At 36.3% G+C, this 23,454-nt stretch overlaps 2 protein-coding genes across 3 annotated transcripts; one reads left to right on the plus strand and one right to left on the minus strand.

Moving 5' to 3' along the window:
- Positions 1–268: 268 nt before the first annotated feature.
- Positions 269–12,594, minus strand: chchd7 (coiled-coil-helix-coiled-coil-helix domain containing 7). 2 transcript variants are annotated; one of them, XM_087259637.1, is made up of 4 exons: positions 12,451–12,594; positions 8,938–9,024; positions 8,617–8,715; positions 269–616 (listed from the first exon to the last, which is right to left on the minus strand). In XM_087259637.1, exons 2-4 carry the CDS (start codon positions 8,998–9,000, stop codon positions 512–514), a joined length of 267 nt encoding a protein of 88 aa, XP_087115763.1. In that variant the 5' UTR covers positions 9,001–9,024; positions 12,451–12,594; the 3' UTR covers positions 269–511.
- plag1 (pleiomorphic adenoma gene 1) lies at positions 11,096–22,849 on the plus strand. Its single transcript, NM_001039814.1, is given in 3 exon segments — positions 11,096–11,228; positions 17,753–18,088; positions 20,583–22,849. Coding segments are annotated over 2 exon segments (1,182 nt in total). The 5' UTR covers positions 11,096–11,228; positions 17,753–17,855; the 3' UTR covers positions 21,532–22,849.
- Positions 22,850–23,454: the final 605 nt, after the last annotated feature.

Consider the following 23,454-nt stretch of genomic DNA (forward strand, 5'->3'; position numbering starts at 1 on the left):
AAATCAATCATACTATTTTCTCCTTTTAACTCCAGGATAGACATCGAAGACATACACCCACATTACTGTTACTGTTTAACTGGATTTTTTTTTATTTCTGTTGTAATTTCTTGCTATTATGAAATATTTTGTACTATATATTTTAAACATTAAGTAGAATGATGTGCTCGTGGGCCATATAACATAACATATAACATATATGTAACATAATTTTCTATAAAGCTGCTTTGAAACAATGTGCAGTGAACAGATTTGACACGACTCCCACTCATATTCAAAATATATTCATTTTCGAATGACTGAATACACATAAAACTAGACTGTAATAGGCAGCCATTGACAGTTTCATAAATATACAGCATTAGTTGTTGTTACACATCATAACCGTTGAAAATGCAATTAGACTTTAAATAATTGTCCACAGAAATGAACATACTTTTAATAAATCCAGAAGGTTCAACTGGTAATTCAAGAAATGTCTGTTTTCTTTTTTAGTCCATTTGTGCACACGTCAGTAGGGTTTTCCTCCGAGGGCTGTGAGAATTTGTTGTCGCTCTTCTGCGTTCGGCATTTCCGGCTTCACTCCGCTACGTTTGCGCTGCAGCATCACGTCATGCTGAAAGCGACAAATATAAAGAAAAGAAGATGTGACGTCATGTTTAGTTATATAGAGCAAAAAAGAATCATTTTAGAGCAGCTTTACAGAAAAAAAAACAAAGCTTAAATCTTTTTGAGCTGCAAAGGGTTCATACACATTTTTACTACTAAAATTCCATGACACTTCCATGATTTTTTCAAGACTTTCAGGTAAATTTTCATCACCCAATGTTTCATGCAATGTCTACATATTCATGGTAAAAGAAAACAATGCATGTTCAAATTAAATAAAGCATATCGCAAAACAAGCAGCAATCTCTTAAGTTTCAATTTAGATTTATGTAAAATTGATTTTTGATAATGCTTACACCGCACCAATAATGTGAAAGTATGTGATTGGCCAGGGACAGAAAAGAAGTAAATAACCTATATTCAAGTATACATACATTTGAAGTCAGAATTATTAGCCCCCCTTTGATTTTTTTTCTTTTTTAAATATTTCCCAAATGATGTTTAACAGAGCAAGAAAATTTTTACAATACGCCTGATAATATTTTTTTCTTCTGGAGAAAATCTTATTTGTTGTATTTCAGCTAGAATAAAAGCAGTTTTCAATTTTTTTAACACCATTTTAAGGTCAAAATTATTAGCCCCTTTAAGCTATATATTTTTTCGATAGTCTACAGAACAAACCATCGTTATACAATGACTTGCCTAATTACCCTAACCTGCCTAGTTAACCTAGTTAAGCCTTTAAATGTCACTTTAAGCTGTATAGAAGTGTCTTAATAAATATCCATTAAAATATTATTTACATTAGAATCTTTTATTTATCAGAAATTATTAAAACGTAATGTTTAGAAATGTGTTGAAAAAAAATCTTCTCTCCATTAAACAGAAATTGGGGGGAAAATAAACAGGGGGAGCTAATAATTCTGACTTCAACCGTATAACTGTTTTCCATGACTTTTCCAAAACTTTTTTGTTTTTCTGTTTTTCAAAAGGCCTGGAAAATGCCATGTTAAAATTCACTAACTTTTCCAGGTTTTCCATGACTGTATGAACCCTGAACAAGCCATGGCGACTGTAGTAAGGGGGAAAACTAGACAAGTCAACTGTTAGTAGTAGTATAACAAATTGGAAGCAATTGGAAGTGTCCAGGCATGTGAAATCACAGATCGGTGTCAGTGCAAGCTGAGGCGTACAGCACGCAGAGACTACCAAACTTATGTTGAGATAAACTCAAGACCATTGCATAGAGAGCTTTATACCATCCAAGCCTTACATCACCAAGTGCAATGCAAAGCACTGTATGTAGTGGTGTAAAGCACACTGCCACTGGGCTCAGTAGTGGAGTCATAGTTTTCTAGAGTGATGAATCACACTTCTATGACTGGCTATGGATGCGTCTTGGATGCGTAGCAGTTGCCAAGAAAATGGTACTTGTCTGATTGGACTCTACAGTGTAATATTGGCTGAAGGGGATTATGGTGTGGGGTTGTTTTCAGAGGTAGGTCTACAAAAAAGATCTTAATGCTTCAGAATACCAAGAGATTTTTGAGAATTTAATGCTTCCAAGTTTGTGATAATAGTTTGGGGATGGCCTCTAACTTTTCCAACATAACTGCGCATCACTACAAAAAGCAAGGTCCCTAAAGATATAGATGAGCAAGTTTAATGTGGAGTAATTTGGCTAGCCTAGACAGAGCCATGACCTAAACCCAATACAACTTTTTCATCAGGAGACATCAGTGACCTTATTTGTGCTTCTAGAAGAAAAGTCAACAAATACTCAAAAAAAAAAAAAAAAAAAAAAAAAATTGTGGAAATACTTATAGTGCACAAACTCTGCATTAAACTGGATTAAGTTTAGGATATTATTAAGGTTCATGTGCATCAGTGCATGGAAAAGCAGATGTCTCAAAGCTTTAAGCAAAATAGTGCATGTCATGAACAGGAATGCATAAATAGAAATGAAAACAAAACAGAATGCAATGCTTTTCTGTTTGCGTTTTTAAACGAAAGTAGTGCCTACTCTACATTATGCAATACTACTTAATGACATTATGAATTAGAATATAGATAAAGTCATATAAGTTCACAGAGCAAGTGAAAAACATTTTATTCTGTTATATAGCCCATATTTTAAGAAATAAAAGTTACTCACAGTCACACCACATATTGCAAAAAGACTATGTAACGGAAATCAGCAGAACAATAACACATAATGAGCAATTAGTATAATTTAACTTAGCGCCACTTTATTTTCTTTTTTTATATCTTTCTTTACAAGTAGTTCAATCCAAAAACGATTTGAAGGGCTTTGACAACACATCTGAGGAAATATCACTACCATACAGAGTAAGATCAAGCCTGTGTTGGATTATATTTCAAACTTTCATTCATTTTTCTTCGGCTTATACCCTTTACTTTATCAGAGGGCGCCACAGCAGAATGAACCACCAACCTATTCAGCATATGTTTTATCTCAGCTAATGCCTACCAACCGCAAGCCAGCACTGGGAAACAACTCTACACACTCATTTACACACATACACTATGACCAATTTAGTTTATTCAATTCATCTTTACTGCATGTCTTTGGACTGTGGGGATAACCAAAGCATCCAGAGGAAACCCACACAAACACAGGGAGAACATGCAAACTCCACACAGAAATGCCATCTGATCCAGTAGGGACTCGAACCAGCGGGCTTCTTGCTGTGAGGCAACAGTGCTAACCATTGAGCCACTGTGCTGCCCATATTTGAAACAATATTACTTTACTAAACTGTATAAGTATTAGAAAATTAGTTTTAAAATGCAAATACAAAAGAAATAATGGGCAGAGAGACATTCTCATTCACCGATTAATTCCTTTAAAAGTATTTGACTGATGCATCATTCTGCCATTAGTAATTCATGTGGATGTTAAAGCAAATTAAGTTAAGTGATTGGGCATTTATTTTTGCACAACCTATACATTTTAATTCACAGCAATATAATTCTGAAAACACCTTAAATAATCAAAACAATTCTGAGCTAGATCAAGCTTTAATTTGTACAAAACTAAACTATGGAATGACTAAATACAGAGTGGACCATTTATACGAATACACCTTAATAAAATGGGAATGGTTGGTGATATTGACATCCTGTTTGTGGCACGTTATTATATGTGAGGGGACAACTTTTCAAGATGGGTGGTGACCATGTTGGCCATTTTAAAGTCGGCCATCTTGGATCCAACTTTTGTTTTTTTTAATAGGAAGAAGGTCATTTGACACATCAAATTTACTTACTGGGAATTTTACAAGAAAAGCAATGGTGTGCTTGGTTTTAACGTAACTTTATTCTTTCATGAGTTATTGACAAGTTTCTGACCACTTGTAAAATGTGTTCAGTATGCTGCCCATTGCCTTGGATTTTCAACGCAACCCTCTTCTCCCATTCTTCACACATTGATAGCAACACCGCAGGAGAAATGCCACACAGGCTTCCAGTATCCGTAGTTTCAGGTGCTGTAGATCTTGTATCTTCACACCATAGACAACAAAGATAGTAGGACCATTCTTCATCAATGGAAACCTCAAGGCCACTGGATATTTCGAATTGCAGCATGATGATGCGTTTCGTTCTTTATGCACTGAAACTGACACACTCCCTGAGTTTTTCCAGCACTACCACACTATAAGTGTCAGGTCCGAGCATTCCTAGATGAACAGTTTCCTGAAAAAGGGATTGGTCATCGTGGGCCAGTTTAATGGCCCCAAAGGTCTCCCGATCTGACCCCCTTAGACTTTTATCGTTGAGGTCATCTGAAAGAAATTGTCTATGGTGTGAAGATACAACATGTGCAGCACCGGAAACTACGGATACTGGAAGCCTGTGTGGCATTTCTCCTGCGGTGTTGCTATCAGTGTGTGAAGAAAGGGAGAAGAGGGTTGCCTTGACAATCCAACACAATGGGCAGCACATTGAACACATTTTATAATTGGTCGGAAACTTGTCAATAACTCATGAAAGAATAAAGTTATGTCAAAACCAAGCACACCATTGCTTTTCTTGTGAAATTCCTAGTAAGTTTGATTAGTCAAATGACCTTCTTCCTATTGAAAGAACAAAAGTTGGATCCAAGATGGCCAACTTCAAAATGGCCACCATTGGTCACCACCCATCTTGAAAAGTTGTCCCCTCACATATAATAATGTGCCACAAACAGGACATTAATATCACCAACAATTCCCATTTTATTAAGGTGTATCCAAATAAATGGCCCACTCTGTGTAATGAATGATAATATTAATCCTTAATGAATAAGGATATGTTTGTATTTACTATGGTATATAAACAATCTCTACACAGGGTGCTACTTTATAAATCAAATTATAATTGAAACTAATGTAGTTTTCTTTTTCAATAATGTAAAGCTGCTTGCTTTACAGTGCAATATGAGTTTTAGACTGGAGTGATGTTAAAGAGCACTGAAGCAAACAACATCCACATCACCTGCTGCCATTTTTGTTGTATTTTAACTTTGATATAAACTAGGCAGATAGTAGCATTTTCATCTAGTTTAAGTCCAATACAACTTAGTTAAAGGATTAAAAAACTTTGTCTATAGATAACATTTTAATGGTCACAGTACATTACTATACATAGCCAAAAACAGGAAGCCACAGCTCTGTAATTTGTGTAATTTAATGTGACTTTTCAAAAAAGCCCAAGTGTGTGGGAACACCGCAACACTGATTGCGCCCAGGACATGCTGATTTGCAGTCTTGCACTTCAGCGCCACACTAGTCACATTGTTTTATTCCAACCAGAATGCAGGTGTTTAAAAGACAATCAGACATCAAAAATATACATTTTTCTGACTTTGTTGATTTTGCTGAATTATACTATTGCATAAAGCTGTTGAATGCTTCATTCTGATTGGGTAATGAAAAATCTAAGTGTAGCTATATTCAGATAAACACACAGCTAAGGTGGTTCCAGGCAGGTCAAGACTGGATTAGAGTTCTGTATCACTGAAGTGAATGTGAAGTGAAGAGAAACTTTATCAAATCAAAACAAAGGAAAACAGAAGGCTTTGGCTGAGATGTGTAAGAAACTAGCACTACATACAGAACTATAAGACTGCATCATTTATAATGTTTTGGTGTGCATTATTTTCTAATAGTTCATCATCCATTCCTTACTACTCTTTTAACTTTAAAATAATGATTTTAGTTTGGAAGGTTTGGAACCAGATGACATGATTTTTCATTTTGGACTGAAATGACCAGGGGCCTCATGTACGAAGACTTGCGTTGAAATCATACTAAAACATTGCGTATGCATAAAGCTGTAAATGTGCGTACGCAATGTTTCATACGTCTAAATATTTTACTGCGTACGCACATTTACAGCTTTATGCATACGCAATGTTTTAGTATGATTTCAACGCAAGTCTTCGTACATGAGGCCCCTGGTCATTTCAGTCCAAAATGAAAAATCATGTCATCGCGGAATCCCACGCCTATTCTCTTTGTACATCCAAATTAACGTGAAACTGAGAGCATGTGCACGAGCGCAAAACCCCTCCCTCCCTCCTCCCTCGTATGAATATGCTAATGACTCAGCTTTGGCAAAACCAAACGAAAAAGCAATGGCAAAAGCAAGCAAAAAGAGAAACTTTGAACAGAATGGGAATTGGAGGTGTGCCTATCAGAGGTAGACCGGATAAAAAGTGTTATTTGCAAGTTTGTCGTTGGAATGAACTAGTTGATTGATTTCCGCCCATTTGATCGACAGAGACAACAAAGCTAAAGAGAGCGGTCATCAACAGAGTGAGTGGCGTAGCTCGTTAAGCGCTGGGCAACATGTTTTGACACTGTCAGTCAAGAACCCAGTTCGAATCCAGCCTCTAATTGAACTCATTCTTCTTTTCCCCACTACATATCAGATTTTGCCTACTCTTCATCACAAGAAACACAAGAAGGAATCATTGTGTGTAATATGTTTAGCGCATTTGAGCATCACATATTATTTGCACATTTATTGAATGGAAATGTTTCTGATTCACGTATACAAATTTGTCTTCAGATGGCACCTTTATTGCAATGTGCATGCAGTCGATCACTCCGATTACATTGGGAAAACCGGCGATCACTGCAAGTTGAGGTTTAATGTTTGACTGGTCAACTGCATGGTATGGAAACCTTATATACCTGCTAGACATACGGATGATCTTGTCCCATACAGCTGCCATTGCACGGCTCAAAGATACTTTGTAGAGTGCAATTTAACACAATTGCCTCTAGGAGTCGCAAATGGAAAAAAACAAGCATACACAAGAAATGCACGCACGCCAGGCATGAAGTTGCCATGGACCAACACACATTCTCACATTTATTTCATAGTTAGTACATCCAAACTTGAGCGTGAAACCTGGCGTACGCAAAGTTTTTGGTGCGTACACAGCGTTGATACATGAGGCCCCAGGACTGCACAATATTGGAAAAAAACTGTAAAATAACACTGTGTATAGTCTAAATTGTACAAATGATTAAACACAATGTATAATGCTTTATAATTTATTGTACCCAAATGGTTGAAAATAGTCACAGACTTTAAAAAAACACTTGCAAATAGAGATCTTTCACTCTCCTAGATTAGGGTTTAAATTAACTTCGGTAGTGACTCAACAAATTCTGAACTGTGGTTCCTTTATAATAATAATCCCAATTTGCATTGCAGATCCTGTGATGTGACTATTGCGTATATTTGTAAGTATGCACACTAAGCATGGGAAGATAATCGGTTTCAGGGTTTACTGTGGTTTGGAAAAGTAAAGGTTTTAAAACCTCAAAATTTTATGTTAGACCATTCCCAAAGTATATGTAAGGGTTTTTTATGTGTTTCTATGAGTTGTAAAGAAATCTGTGTTATTGAAGCTAATGAAGAGAGAAGATGTTAATGATTTATCTTAATTATTTAGCCTTACATGTTTACTGTTTCAAAATATTATACATTTTTTCTATAATAAAATATATTGTGTTCAATAGGGAATTTTTTTTTACCCAGACATTTTAAAAAAACTAATTTTAGAGCAGTAATCACAATACTGTGATACTGTAAAACCGTGATATTTTAATCCAAGTTTATCATACGGTCAGAGATACCAGCTAGGGTTGGGCAATGTCGACCATTTTGGCATCGTACAATGTCTGATGTGAAGCGATGACATCGCGACATGGGCAGCAGTGAATTAACTATTTATGAATAATTAATTAATTCATAACAAATTAGTTATTTGAAGCCTACCGTTTCAACAACCTGTGCCGCATGGTCTTTGTTTTACCCATAACCAAATCATAAATAAATAAACATGAGTTACACACAAATTACCACCTGTCAATCACTTTTTCCACGGGATCCTGACAAGAAAAGGCAGACTGATCTTTGTCGTTATAATGGCGTTGAAAAACTTGGTTGGTAAAAAAGTACAAGCAACAAAAGCCAACCAAAAGTATCGGAGGTTTTTGCTGAAATTACTAAGTATATGCATGAAAGCGAAAGATTGAAGCCGTATACTGACGCTGTGGGACATTACCTGATAGATTCAAATAACTGAAGAGTAGTGAAATAGAGACAAGATTAATTTAATATCACGTTTAACAACTATAGTAAGACGTGATCCAGTTTTGAGTCGTATAATGTGGATGGAGGGCTGTTCAGAAATGCTAGGTAAAATGCTAGTGTGGATGTGAAATAAGATTTTAAAACTAGGACGAGTTAGTTTAAACGGGGCCTAAGTGTGTATTTTTCATGAGCTGGTTTTTGACTGGATGGGGCAGATGATCGCGATGCCGGCTCAGCATCTTAATGTCTTTCAGCGATGGACGATGCCGTCATCAATAGACCCTGCCCTAATACCAGCCCATGTCTAATGCACACTGCAGTTTCGATGCTGAACCAATGTATTGTGCAGGCAATTGGAATTTGTTGCGGGTTCAAGTTTCCCAGAATACTTACCCAATACTTCCTGCAGCTTTTATACTTCATGAAGTAAGCAGAACACATGTTTTTATCATAGTTGTATGCATCCAAACATCTTTGAGAATTATCACTCTCCTATAACAATGCACATACACAGAGGACAAAAAAATTAGATCAGACATTTTGCATGCAGCACATTTTATAAAACTGTTAAAAACTTTAACACTATGCAGCAATAAATGCAATTTGTACAGTATGAAAACTAAAATGCATTCACATAAAATAAACATTCATATTTAGTTTGTATGTTAAAAATAACCTGATATTACATTAACCACAGAAGACTGAATGACTGACCTCAATGCATGGGTTGCTATCCGCATTCCGAACTTTCTGTGCACTTGATTTGTTAGCCATCATCCACCGACTGCATCTGTGTCACAGCTAGAATGGCAGAGAGCTCCAATTACACAAGGAACTGAGGGTGGGCATTTTTGTATGTTTTTGTTTTTGAGGGCTTGATAGAACAGTAAAACAATTACTACTGGGTGTGTAGCACACAACAGAAATGGCCCCTAGAATCACTTGACTGCGTCATCTCTGTGTGTCAAGGCAAAACATCTGAAATGGCAGCAGTTTCTAAATGATTCAGCTAAATCTATTAGTAATTATGACATTTAACTTAGCATTTTAAGTAAACATGCAAAACTCGCAACATGATTTTAGACAGAAATATTGTCTGAGTTCTGTCTGTGTCAACTTCAAAGTTGAGTAACATATTAAGAAACTAAGCTTATTTTCAGTAATATTATATTCTGACAAGACTGACATCTACATAGAATGCATTTAATGAAGTTAGTTGTGACAAAATATTTTTAAACTTATTTAGATATAAAAGAGCATTTTAGTTAATGTACTAAAATAACTTACTAACTAATATATACTAACTATATGTATTATATATATGAAAATATAAAACCAACTTTACCTCTATTACATATATAAGGTGATGCAGTAGCGCAGAAGGTAGTGCTGTCGCCTCACAGCAAGAAGGTCGCTGGTTCAAGCTTCGGCTAGTTCAGTTGGCGTTTCTGTGTGAAGTTTGCATGTTCCCTAAACCGCCTAGTTAACCTAATTAACATAGATACGCCTTTAAATGTCACTTTAAGCTGTATAGAAGTGTCTTGAAAAATATCTAGTAAAATATTATTACTGTCATCATGGCAAAGATAAAATAAATCAGTTATTAGCAATGAGTTATTAAAACTATTATGTTTAAAAATACGTTTAAAAAAATCTTCTCTCCGTTAAATAAAAAAAAAACAGCGCATGCCCTTCCAGCCGCAACCCATCTCTAGGAATCATCCACACACATTCACACATTTATACAGCCTACCCAATTCACCTGTACCGCATGTCTTTGGACTGTAGGGGAAACCGGAGCACCCGGAGGAAACCCACGCGAAGGCAGGGATAACATGCAAACTCCACACAGAAACGCCGACTGAGCCGAGGATCGAACCAGCGACCTTCTTGCTGTGAGGCGACAGCACTACCAACTGCGCCAGTGCCTCTATATATGTATAACAATTGTAATAAAACATGCCAACTATGAAGGTCAAATACAAATACACCACAGGCATCATCACATTTCTTAGGATGGAACGATACATTTTATAGTAAGTATTATACATTTAACAACGCAAACATTAGCCATTTATTATTTATGTATCTGATACTATACGCACCAATCCAGTCATCGAATTCAGATTCTTTACGATCTTTACCAAATCTAAGTGATAAACTTTGCAGGTGCTACACTCGCTCAGCAAACGGCTAGATTTTACGTGAATTAAATCACTTCACATCAAAACACGAGTTCCAGTAGGCACAGAAACACACGTCTCACTGACCTCGCTCAGCCATTCAAACTATTGGGCAGAAGACCGGTGCCACTTTTGCTAAGCTCAGTATAATGTATTATTTCTTCAAGCGCTCTCAACAAAATACAACACAACAGAAAACGTTTAATAACAAAACACAAATAGGCAGAGCTTGCCACTGAACAATAGTTTTCATGTTGCAAGTATTACCTTTTGCGAGCAGCACAGCACTCAACCTTCTTATGTCATGACAGAACAGAACGTATGTCACAACACAACGAAACCTAACTTTTTGCTGATGAGTGACAGGCGCCGATGGCCAATCGGTCTGCAAGTCAGAGTGCGTCACCGGTAAGTGTCGGATGAATTGTCACTTCCTTCAGCCAATGGAATAAGAATAGTAACATTTTGGCCCGCCTATTAACTTGACAGATATTAAACGATGTCGTGCCGATTGACAGAATCACTGACGAGTCTTAAATTGGAGATTTTCCGAAAGAGTAATGCAGTGGCAGTAAAATCTGAAAATGACAGTTTATTACACAAATCGCAAGAGCGAGGAAGAAGCGTTCCGTGGTGGGCGTGGCTAACTCATAGTTTGGTTGCATCGCAGCGCATACACAATGGCTGCTGGAAAGAGGGGAAAGCAAACAATTTTTAGGCCCGCCGCGTCCAGCAAAAAATATGAGAAAAAAATTATTAAAAATCCGGGAAATAGTTGAAAGTCAAGAAAAATACCGTAGAAAGGATGTTAACGCACCCGCGGTAAGTTTTACGCATTTTACGAAAATTGTTACGCTGTGCTTTAATTAAAATATCGGGGTTATTCAAATTATGAGAGAGGGGTGAGCTAGAGGAAAAAAAAAGTTGTGTTAATCAGCACCAGTTTGCAACTTGGGAGAAAAGCGACGAAATATTGGACTCTATAGAAAATGTAACTTAATTCTGTCATTTGTTTCTGTCAAGTCACGTTGCGCGCAGACGAATGTCAATAAACAGAGAAACGCGTGTAGTTGTCGAAAAGTTGAAAAAAAGTTTTTTAGAAAATATTTTAAGATTATTCTTTCAAAATATAAGGAGTTCGGCCGTAGCCGCAGCGAACTCACTCGCATTTAAATAATACAGAATACACGCTGCATATATGGTGCGAAAGTTTTGACACAAACATGCACGCAAACACGGAGTTAGTGATAGAAGAACCCTTCCATGTCCGCAATCTCAGTTAAACGCACAATTTAATACATTAACTGTTTCACTTTATTCGACTTTCACATAATTTACTAAGTTAGCCTTTTCGGATTCACGTTCAGTATACGGCATTAGGGGTGTCAGTGAGTCACACTAAGTTGCACTGTGGGTCATTATAGGAAGAGAAAGCTGCTTGTCAATATCACAAACAACCAAAATGGTGGGAGAAGTGAAGGGGGACTAATTAGGACATGCTGAGCTGAGCTCTTGAATGTTTATCTGTCCAGATTCGACTACGAGAAAAAAAAGAAATCCTTAGGATGAGGGATTGATGAAGTTCCACTGAAAATAACCCCCCCCCCCCTAAACAGAAAGTTTGATTAAACTAAGGATATCGAGAATTCCTTAATAATATGAGTGTTGGGTGCTGTATGGCGCGGGTGTGGTGTGTTTTTGCAGAATGTCCGTAGATTTATTGTATAGCTTTCAATCAAATAACTGTCATATGTAACTTGTGCATGTGATGGCGCTGGTGTGAGAACACATGCAGGAGCATCAGCGGCAATGTGGGAACTTGAAATAAAAGTATACATTGTTTATGTGTAACTGGTTAAATGTGTATGTGATGTGTGCGTGTGCCCACGAGCGCGCGCAACAAGAGAGTTTTTGCATGTGTGCATACACGTCTTTTGAATAGCCTACATAGCAAAAAAAGTGGAAAACCTGCGACAATAACAACACTATAACAAGTTGATATTACAGCGATATTACATTAAAATAAACGTTAATATTGTATTACCCATTTTTTCTTGTGGATGGAAGGGCTGATTTCTCTTTAAGGGGTTTGAGAGCCTCAATTCTTTTCTCCTCTGTGATGTTTGAGTTGAACGGGGTCATCGGGTTTACTGCGCAGTTACAGCGCTTCTGTTCCTGGTTTTAAAGTGAGTGGGAAACGTCCAGTCTAAAACTCCTCAAAACACGAAATATTCTGTATCTTTCTGTTTTTAGAGGTACGAATTGCATTAATTTGTTTAGCAGGAAATATTTTGCGCTTTATCATGCACTTTGTCAAATGTGCATTTTCAGCACCTCATAAAGTTTGTCTTAGTCTAGTCAGAGAGGTGCAGTGATAGTAAGTCTATTAAAGTATTATACAATCGTTATAAAAGTAATAGCGTACTATTGTAAGATACAATTTGAAGAACTAAAATATAGGCTTTTATAAAATATAAGGTGTTTCATTAAAGTAGATTTTTAATGTTTTATTTTTGCTTGCTAAATGTAACTTTAAATGTTTTATTTGTATTTCATATTGAAAGTAAGGTTTAAAAACTTCTGTCACAAACTCACAATTGCTTAAGTTAATAAAGTTTTTACGTGCTATTTTAATTTATCAGAATATGTGTAACTGTTGGAACTTTGTAGACATCCATAATATTTAGTTGTTCTTGTTGTTTTTGTTGAGATAAAATAGAAAACATGTTTTTTTAAAAGACCTTATTTTTTGTTCTGCATTTTCACATAATATATTGGAAAGAGTTGGACATAGAATTTTAGGTTCGTTGTGGTAAAGTTTTAGATGTTTATGCCTATATTATGTGTTTATGCTATTTAATTCGTACATGTTTTGGTAAAAAATTTTATATAAAATATGTTCCTATCATAAAAGGGAATAATACATTTTAAGTTTAAAGATGGGATACAAGAAAGTTTTATTTATAAAAAAATGTTTTAATGTTTGAAGCATTCACTGTAAAAAAAGTAAAAAAAATTTTTTTGGTTTTCTAAAGATTCTTTCAATGACCAAGTCTTAAAAACAATTTTGAAGTAAATATTAAAGAATGTAACTATTACAATCTAAAAAATAAATGCATAAATCAACTTTCTCCGTCAAAGAAAGACAGAAAAGTTCTTTGCAAAACTATTACAATACAACCTTTATTTTTTAATATTGTTGCATTATAGACTCAAATCCGGCAGACAAGAAGTGTAAAAGATCACTTTGATTAAATAAAACACTTATATTTAAAGTAATACTTATATTTAATGATAATTTATAGCTCTAAATTATTTTCATTTCCTTGAAATTACACAAAGTCCCTTGAAGTTTTCAGATTCTGATGAAATAATATAGCAACACAAGGAATGAATTAAGTGAGAAGTTTGTATAGCATTGAAAAACACAGAAGATAGCTAATCAAACTCTCGTGGGTTTCCTCCGGGTTCTCCGGTTTCCCCCACAGTCTAAAGACATGCGGTACAGGTGAATTGGGTAAGCTAAATTCTCCTTAGTTAATGTGTGTGTGGATGTTTCCCAGAGATAGGTTGCGGCTGGAACGGCATCCGCTGCGTAAAAATGTGCTGGATAAGTTGGCGGTTCATTCAGCTGTGACGACCGGGGATTAATAAAGGGACTAAGCCGAAAAGAAAATGAATGAATGAATTTTAATATCGAAAAATGGGTAATATAATGCTTGGTCATCATTCATTCAATTTAAATTAAACAACTTACTTCTGACCTGTACTTATTCAAATGTATAAAATAATAAGTAATAATACTATATATATATATATATATATATATATATATATATATATATATATATATATATATATATATATATATATATATATATATATAGGTACATTTATTAAAACCTTATTACTGTGGAATGGGTAAGACATGAAATATGTGCCTTGTTAAATAAAATAAAATAAAAATAAAAATGCCTTAATATATTATTTTATCATGGCATAAGATTTAGTTTGTTCTTAACATATCTGACAAGAATTTTGTTACACTAAATTAGTTTTAGTTTGTGTCTTCTAAAAATCTTTTTATAGTCATTGTTTAGCTTTAAAATAAATAAACAGGGCTATTGAAATGTGTGTAATGTAGTATAAAATTTAAAGCTGTATTATTATTATTTGGTACTTAAAACTCCTTTTTATGTCTTTAAGGAACAATACTCAATTTGAACTAGTTTCGTATTAGCTGAGATGTTACTATGTATTACAGTTTATCTCAGTCGCTTTGGTGCATTTCTAACAACACTATACATTTGCACAACAGGTAATGCATTTCTCAAAACAATTAGTCATTTGTGCACATCCTAGTAACAGTTGCTCATTCCTTCCAACAAATTGTGAATGCTATTGGACATGCATCTATTGCTTTCATACAACTCTCTGCTGTTTTATAACATTATCATTTGCTTATGTCATGTCAGTCAAAATGAACTAAACTTGTGAATGCTAAATAGTCATTCCATAAAAAACTAATAGTCCTCATTTCATTACTTGAGTAATTACATACAAAAATGTTGTCAAAATCTGTCTAGAAAATTTTATTTAAAAAATTAAATCTTTATTTTCCTGAAAATGTCTTCAAAATTGAACAGTTTCATGAATGATTTACAGACCTGTGTATGTTGTAGGTTCAGTTCCAATATGTATTGCAATATTGTTTACAGTTGTGCTCAGCTCTACCCAAATGTGGTTTATGTTTGTTGCAAATTAGGGTGTATTTATTCTTTTACACAATGCTGTGAATAAATTAGGATTGTAAAGAGCATCTGCAGTAAAAAATGTGAAAAATACATTTTCAGTGTCTTGTACTCACTTCACTGACTCTGTCATTGACATCAATACTTGCTTTTGAGGAATGAACTATCCACTTTGAGCTAGTGAGACGCTTTTGCAGGTTATCAGCTAGGTTTTGCAGTTTGTACTAATTGTTTTGAGAAATGCATTAAAGAAAATGCAGAAATGCACTTGTGTTGTGAGAAATGCAACAAAGCGACTGAGAAAAACTGTAATACTTATAAAGCACATATTGATGCCGTATTCTGCATGACTTCCACAATTTAACAAGCCCTATATTAGATTGAGTCAAAAGTCAATAATAGTGAATATGTGTTCCTTATACCACTACTATATACTGAGCTATACGCTATGTACTATATAGTGGAAGTCAGAATTATTAGCCCCCCTGTTTATTTTTCCCCCCACTTTCTGTGTTATGATTAAAATATTTTTTCAACACATTTCAAAACATAATAGTTTTAATAACTCATTTCTAAAAACTAATTTATTTTATCTTTGTCATGATGACAGTAAATAATATTTGACTAGATGTTTTTAAAGATACTATTCAGCTTAAAGTGCAATTTAAAGGCTTAACTAGGTTAATTAGGTTAACCAGGCAGGTTATGGTAGATTGGCAAATCATTGTATTGGCTGTTTTCACATGACATCATTGATGACACGCAAGACTCAAATGGAGAGCAAATGAAGAGTGTTATTAGAACATCAAAATGTTTCTGTTTTATGTTGTTAATATTTGTTTAAATTGCCCAGTATAAGAAATGCAGAACAGCTTTTATAGACGTCCAAATGTTTTTGCTTATAAAGGGGGAAAGTTCAAGAAACAGGCTGAAAAATGGAAGAAAAGACAGCATGTAATAAACAAACATTCAATACAACCATGTGTACAATTGTTTTTAACACAATAACAGCTTTGACAGCACCAGTAACGATTATATACAGGCTTAGCTATGTATATAAATATGTTAATGTGTTATATAAAAATCAGATACAAACATTCATTCATTCATTCATTCATTTTCTTGTCAGCTTAGTCCCTTTATTAATCCGGGATTGCCACAGTGGAATAAACCGCCAACTTATCCACATCCACAGCACATTTTTACCGCAACCCATCTCTGAGAAACATCCACACACACATTCACACACACACTCATACACTACGGACAATTTAGCCTAACCAATTCACCTGTACTGTATGTCTTGGACTGTGGGGGAAACCGAAGCACCTGGAGGAAACCCACGCGAATGCAAGGAGAACATGCAAACTCCACACAGAAACACCAACTGAGCCAAGAATCGAACCAGCGACCTTTTTGCTGTGAGGTGACAGTACTATCTACTGTGCCACTGCATCGCCCTGATACAAACACCAAAACACTAATACAAAATCATACCCCACCATGTAAACGATGTAATGAAATCTCTTGACTTGTTTTGCAATAATCCAAGTCTTTACTGGCGTTTCGGCAGAATAAACAACCGTATTGTTAACGTAGAGATGTGCAGCAGCTGTGAGTGCAAACATTGTGACAAAACTAGACAGTTTTTATTGTGGAGCACTTTTCCCCCGTACAAAAATAAATAAACAAAGAATAATGTAGACTATGCGTCCATGCTTTTGTATGCTTTCATATTTTGTGATGTCTGAAAGATATCCGCATGGGGAAAAACTTTAGTAATTTATAATAAACATGTTTTTAAACCACATAATAAAGTGTTTAATTTGTACAACTCTTTGTTAATAAATGCTACAGAATTCTGTAGCATAGTAAATTGAAAAAACTAACAAATACTGTGAAGTTAGTGTAAACTGAGGTGCGTTGTGATTGTGTATAATTATTGAAGCCCACTGAATAATTTGTTTATTACTAACAGTTGCATCGTAACACAACAACAATATAATTACTAGTTTATTTCAAGTAATTATCAATAGTATACGTTATAGCTTATACAGTATTAGCTTATAGCTTATACTACCGGCACATTGACAGGCAAATATATTTTAGTTCAGTAGAAAACACGACCCTCTTCATGATATAAGGATTATGCCCAACATACGTGATTACTTTTTTAATTATATCTCCTTTGTAATATGGTATAAATCACAAAAATACTGACTTTCCTCTGTGTCTCCCATTCAGTTTATCAGACAATCGAAAACAAATATTGCTTAAAGGGGCTAATCATTTTGACCTTAAAATGGTGTTTAAAAAAATAAAAGCTGCTTTTATCCTAACCGAAATAAAACAAGTAAGAGTTTCTTGAAAAGAAAACATATTATCAGACATACTGTGAAAATTTTCTTGCTCTTGTAAACATCATTTGGGAACTATTAAAAAAAGAAAAAAATTAAAGGGCTAATAAATCTGACTTCATCTGTATCATGTTTTTTTTTTAGCTTCAGTAAAATTTAAGCTGTAAAAGATACATTAGTTATTTTTTGGTGATGCTCAGAAACAACACAATCCACAGTTTTCATATCTTTTTCTTAGGGCCTTATGTCTCTGCTGTGTTGAAGATTTGGGCTTTCTCGCACTCTCTGTGCTGGGACGTATCATTCGTGTCCACCACATGGCTTGCTATCGCTAAGTTGCCATGGCAACAGTATCTCCAAAAGACTGCCCCACTGTGGCAGATCACTGTCGGGTGAGGAAAAGGAGAGAGGAGGGGAAAGTGAGGAAGAACTTCTCCTGTCAGTTGTGCGAGAAGGCCTTCAACAGCTTGGAGAAGTTGAAGGTGCATTCATACTCTCACACAGGGGAAAGACCGTATCACTGCACACACACTGACTGCACCAAGGCCTTCGTCTCTAAGTATAAACTCCTACGGTAAGTACCATTAGTCTCAAAACTAGAATTTCATGGGCGTCCACGTATCATGCAAATCTACAATTTCTGTTTCATTTCAAAATGTAATGGTATTTTGTGGACTACTCAGCTAATACCATTGTTAACAGTCGATTGATTGGGTGTTATCAGTGGTTATCTGCTGATATTGGCCGGTAGGGGCCTTCTGAGCCTTCTAGTAGGCTCAGAAGGCTGTTATCATCCATCCACATGCTTTTTCAGATATAGATGACATACAGCTGTACATGACTAGAAGTTAACAAGAATTACTTATAATATTTATTAAATTTCCCATTAATTGTATTTTATTAACGTCTACCCCAACCCTAAAACCAACCGTCACAGTAATGTAAAAACAGATCTGGATCTGGAGTCTTCTCTATTAGTATAGCTGATTAACCATGAAAATTATTTATATTATTTATTAAATTTACCATTAATTGTATTTTATTAATATCTACCTCAACCCTAAACACAACCGCCACAGTATTGTAAAAACAGATCTGGAACTGGATTCTACTCTATTAATATTGCTGATTAACCATGTAGAGGGATGATAACAGCCTTCTGAGCTTAACAGTACTGATCCATATCCATCAGCAGATGACCACTGATAATGCCTTTTCAATCTAGTGATAACTTTTGAAGCAAATTAACTTATTACTGTATTTTGATAGTCACATTAGACAATGGGCACTTAACATTTCTGTGGATGACGCAATGGTCATACTATGATATCACATTTTCTTGCCTTTTTTTAAAAACGCAGTTTAACGTGCAAAACAATATGTAATTAAACCCTAATTCTAACCTACCCCTATTTTAAGAGAGAAATAGTTGATGTTGAACTACAGTTGTTATTACCCAAAATATGTTTTACTGGTAGCATCTTTAAACATTTTACACTGTATTGTGTTTTAAGCCCAGGACACACTAAGCTGATGTTAAAACTACAGTATATGGCAGTTACATACAAAATTCTGGACATTACAAATCCTGTTTGTCGGACGGTCCTCCTATAGGGGCACAGAAATAACAATTTCACAAGTGGAACCCGCTTAAAGGTTTAGGTTATAACCTAAAATTTGATGTAGTGGTAACAAATTCTGTTCCTGTAGCATGGCAAAATCAAATCAAGCAAGAAAGGGGCCTCATGTATCAACGCTGCGTTTGCACAAAAACTTTGCATACGCCAGATTTCACGCTCACGTTTGGCTTAACTAACGATAAAATGAATGTGAGAATGTGCTTTGGCCCACGAAAACTTCATGTCTGGCGTACGTGCATTTCTGTGTGTTTGTTTTATTTCCATTGGTGACTCCTAGAGGCAATTGTGTTAAGTTGCACAATATAAAGTATATTTGAGCCGTGCAATGGCAGCTGTATGAAACGGGATCATCCGCATGTCTAGCAGGTATATAAGGTTTCAATACCATGCAGTTGACCAGCTAAAATTAAAGTGCAATTTGCAGCGATCGCTGGTTTTCCCAATGTTTTCCCAAAGTCGAAGCGATCGACTGCATGCTCATTGCAATAAAGGCGCCTTTTGTAGACGAATTTGCATACATTTCCATTTAATAAATGTTCAAATAAAATGTGCTGCTCAAATGCGCTTAACATAATACACATGCTTATTAATGATTCCTACTTGTCTTCCTGGTGATGAAGAATAGGCAAAATCTGATATGTAGTGGGGGAAAAAGAAGAATGAGTTCATCAGAGGCTGGATTCGAACCGGGTTCATGATCGATTGTGTCAAAACGTGTTTTTATGCACTTTACGAGCTACACCACTCTAACTGCTGATAGCCATTCTCTTTTAGTTATGTTGTCTCTGTCAATCAAACAGTAATGGGCGGGAATCACTAAACTAACTTATTCCAGCGAGGTGTGCTATTTAAACTTGGCCTAAATAGACACTACAAAATCTGCATTTTTTCCCTCCCTCGCAGGGGCCTCAAGTGCGCATGGGCCCCTGGGCCTGTGCCCATAATGCCCATTGGTTAATCCGGCTTTGCCTTTTTTTGTTTGTTATTAATTCCGGAAGACAATCTTGCAAATAACACAGTTTTTCTCCGGTCTACCTCAGATAGGAGCACCTCCAATTCACATCCTGTGAAGTTTTTTCTTTTGCTTGCGTTTGACATTGCTTTTTCGTTTGGTTTCGCAAAAGTAGAGTCATTACCATATTTATTGGGGGGGGGGTGGCAGGGAGGGGTTTGCGCACGTGCACTCATTTTTACGTTAATTTGGATGTACAAAGAGAATATGTGTGGAATTCTGCATACGCAGTGTTTCATACATCTGTCTTTTTTACTGCGTACGCACATTTACAGCTTTGTGTGTACGCATTGTTTTAGGATGAATTTAACACAAGTCATTGTACATGAGGCCCCAGATATTTTCAAGCTTGTTGGCCCTTAAAGCAATAGTTTCTGGCATGGTCACCATTTGCTAATTTCTGTTTGTTTCCACAGGCACATGGCCACACACTCACCAGAAAAGACACACAAGTGCAGCTACTGCGAGAAGATGTTCCACCGCAAAGATCACCTAAAGAACCATCTCCATACACACGACCCCAACAAGGAGGCTTTCAGCTGCACTGAATGCGACAAGAGTTACAACACAAAACTGGGTTTTCGAAGACACCAAGCCCTTCATGCTGCGCAGCGTGGAGACCTCACCTGCCAAGTGTGCCTGCAGTCATATCCAAGCACTCCCCTGTTGCTGGAGCACCTACGTGGGCATGCCGGGAAAAGTGCTACTGCAACTAAGGAAAAGCGACATCAGTGTGATCAGTGTGAAAGGCGTTTTTACACCCGTAAGGATGTGCGACGCCACTTAGTTGTGCATACTGGACGCAAAGACTTCCTTTGCCAGTACTGCGCCCAACGATTCGGTCGAAAGGATCATCTAACCCGTCATGTTAAGAAAAGCCATGCTCACGAGCTGCTGAGGGTCAAGGCAGAGCCTGTAGATTTGATGGAATCCCAATCCTTGCCAACATCTGGGCCACTCACTCTAAGGTATCCACTCGCTCATGCCTCCTACTCACCACCGCCACCCTTGAGAGCAGAGCTTGAAAGTTATCTTCTAGAGCTACAGGCTGAAGATACACCCAAGCTGAGTTCTTCCACCACGGTGACCGGAGAGACAACATCATCCCTGGATTTTCTGTCTCCACTGTTTAATTTTCTGCCTTACAACCAAGGGGCGGGGTCTAATTTGGGAGTGACTTACAGCCAGGAGGATGGGATTTTGACCGCTCCCATTCAAGACAGCCCAGAGCCTCTCAACCTCCTTCACACAATCACACACTCACACTCGCTGTCACAATCCAACACACTCTCTCCCAGTTATACACATTCACCGTCTCTGAATACAACCACCACCCTGCCTCGCTTCCACCAAGCCTTCCAGTAACCCAAATACATTCACACACTTACTTAAGTTTTCTCGCACTTTTTAAAGCACTCTAATGTTTATCAACTTAGCCTTTAATACAAAAAGCACAAGTCCCACAAGGCTTGCCAAGGCAACAATCTGCTCCCTCTTGCAAATACTGCATTTAAGTCATACTTGAAGAGATGACAAATGCATTTCTAGTTTTACTTCTTGTCTAGAGGATTTTGAATTACCTCTCCATTAAATAGACGTTTAATAGATCAGAGCTCAGATTGCAGTGAAGTTTTGCTCTTAAAATGCCGACAGAGAAAGCATAGCCTTTAATGTCCTCTCGTTAACACTTTAAACTTATAGCAAGTTCCATCAAAACTTAAAGATATTTTTTTTATGTTGTTTCTTTGTCTGTTGTATGGCTCATGAACTTTTGGGTACTGATATCTACCAGCATTTAGTGACCATGTCACATTTACAGCCAAAGGCAACCAAAACCCTCATAGCTATAGAGAGAAAGGCTCATCTCGTTATGTTTTTTTTTTTTTTTAATGGCTGTTTGCCTTCATGCTGCTGCTCATTGTAAGAGCCTCAAAGGACACCAGCACAGGAATGCTTCACAGTTCACACCAACAAAGGGAAAGAAGGACGGAGACTCTCTCTCACACATACACTCATATGCTTTTTCTCTCTTACTATATTCAACCTCATCCACCAGAATGCTGGCTGTTGCACTGATCAGAGCTGTCAATCAATGAAAAAAAAACAACAACATTCATTTCAGTTTTGCTGTCTCGGTTTAAGCTTATAGCTTATACTCCAAAAGATGAATGCAATCTGTGACGGACGCTTTCATTCTATTGACTTTTTAATGTATCTGAATATAAGCTGAGGGTGTAATTAATTTTGGAATCAAATCTATAGAAGTTTGTGATCACCATAAAGGTTATTCACACTGACTGTGATTTGCAAAGCAACCAGTTGCCCCATTTATTTTTACTGAGAGCTGGCGTTTGAGGTGCCACAAATGACAAAGACCTCAACCCTTATGCAAATGGCCAGTGACACAATGTGTTGGCTACCAGTGGGAGTCCGCACACATACAAGATCAGACATATGGTGATCAGCATGTGGTCAATCTCCAGCGATGTAATCGCTACCATTGTGAACGTGTCTTCCTCTATAGACATCCTCTAGAGACAGATCTGTGTGTGTGTGTGCTTGCTTATAGATGATTGACAGATTGTTGGTTAAATGTGTGTTATGATGGTTTCTGATTTATTTCCTCAGAAACTGAAGGTTGTTAAAAGCTTAAACATTCAGAATCTCCATTTGGGGCATATGTTTCATAATAGCACTTTCAGAAAATGTCCTTTTGTTTTGTCTTTTTGTGAAAGTAACTGTTATTAATAGTTTAGGTGTCGAATTAGCTTTTAGATGAGTTAAGTATACATACACTATGCTACATGTGTGACATTTTTACAGGTACACTTCATACAGTTTTTTTGTTTAGCTATTGTTGATTTGCTTTATTGCACAAAATATCAAATTGTCAGTGTCTCTCAAATGAGGCTTCAACCAAAAAGAAGAAGAAAAAGGTCAGTTCCAGCAAGATTCCTTTAGAAAGTGCTTAATACATTTAAGGTGTATATCTTATAACTTCAGTATTGACAAAATGTGTAGATCTAGATGGCCAAAATGACCCGCTGCCATGAGGTCATATGAATGAGTGATGTCATTCATTTCTATTGCTGCTGAATCATGGACTTATCCTGTTGATCTATAGGATTACTAGATAAGAGAACTTTATCAATGGGAGCCACAAACTCTCCTGTTCATTGTCATTGGTACAATTACAACACAAGAGTGTGTGTGTGTGACACTCCTGCAATTGATGGATAATGCTGCTAATGGACAGTGTAAAGCCCCTGGTGGTGCAACAGACCTTTT

Source organism: Danio rerio, chromosome 7, assembly GCF_052040795.2.
Source record: "Danio rerio strain M-AB ecotype USA chromosome 7, GRCz13ab, whole genome shotgun sequence".
Taxonomy (NCBI): Eukaryota; Metazoa; Chordata; class Actinopteri; order Cypriniformes; family Danionidae; genus Danio; species Danio rerio.

Coding starts and splice junctions, on each gene's coding strand:
- chchd7 (XM_087259637.1), bottom strand. CDS start 9,000: ATGATGGCTAACAAATCAAGTGCACAGAAAGTTCGGAATGCGGATAGC. Junction 8,716..8,937: donor ATAGCAACCCATGCATTGAG/GTCAGTCATTCA, acceptor GCATTGTTATAG/GAGAGTGATAATTCTCAAAG. Junction 617..8,616: donor AAAGCTGCAGGAAGTATTGG/GTAAGTATTCTG, acceptor TGTCGCTTTCAG/CATGACGTGATGCTGCAGCG.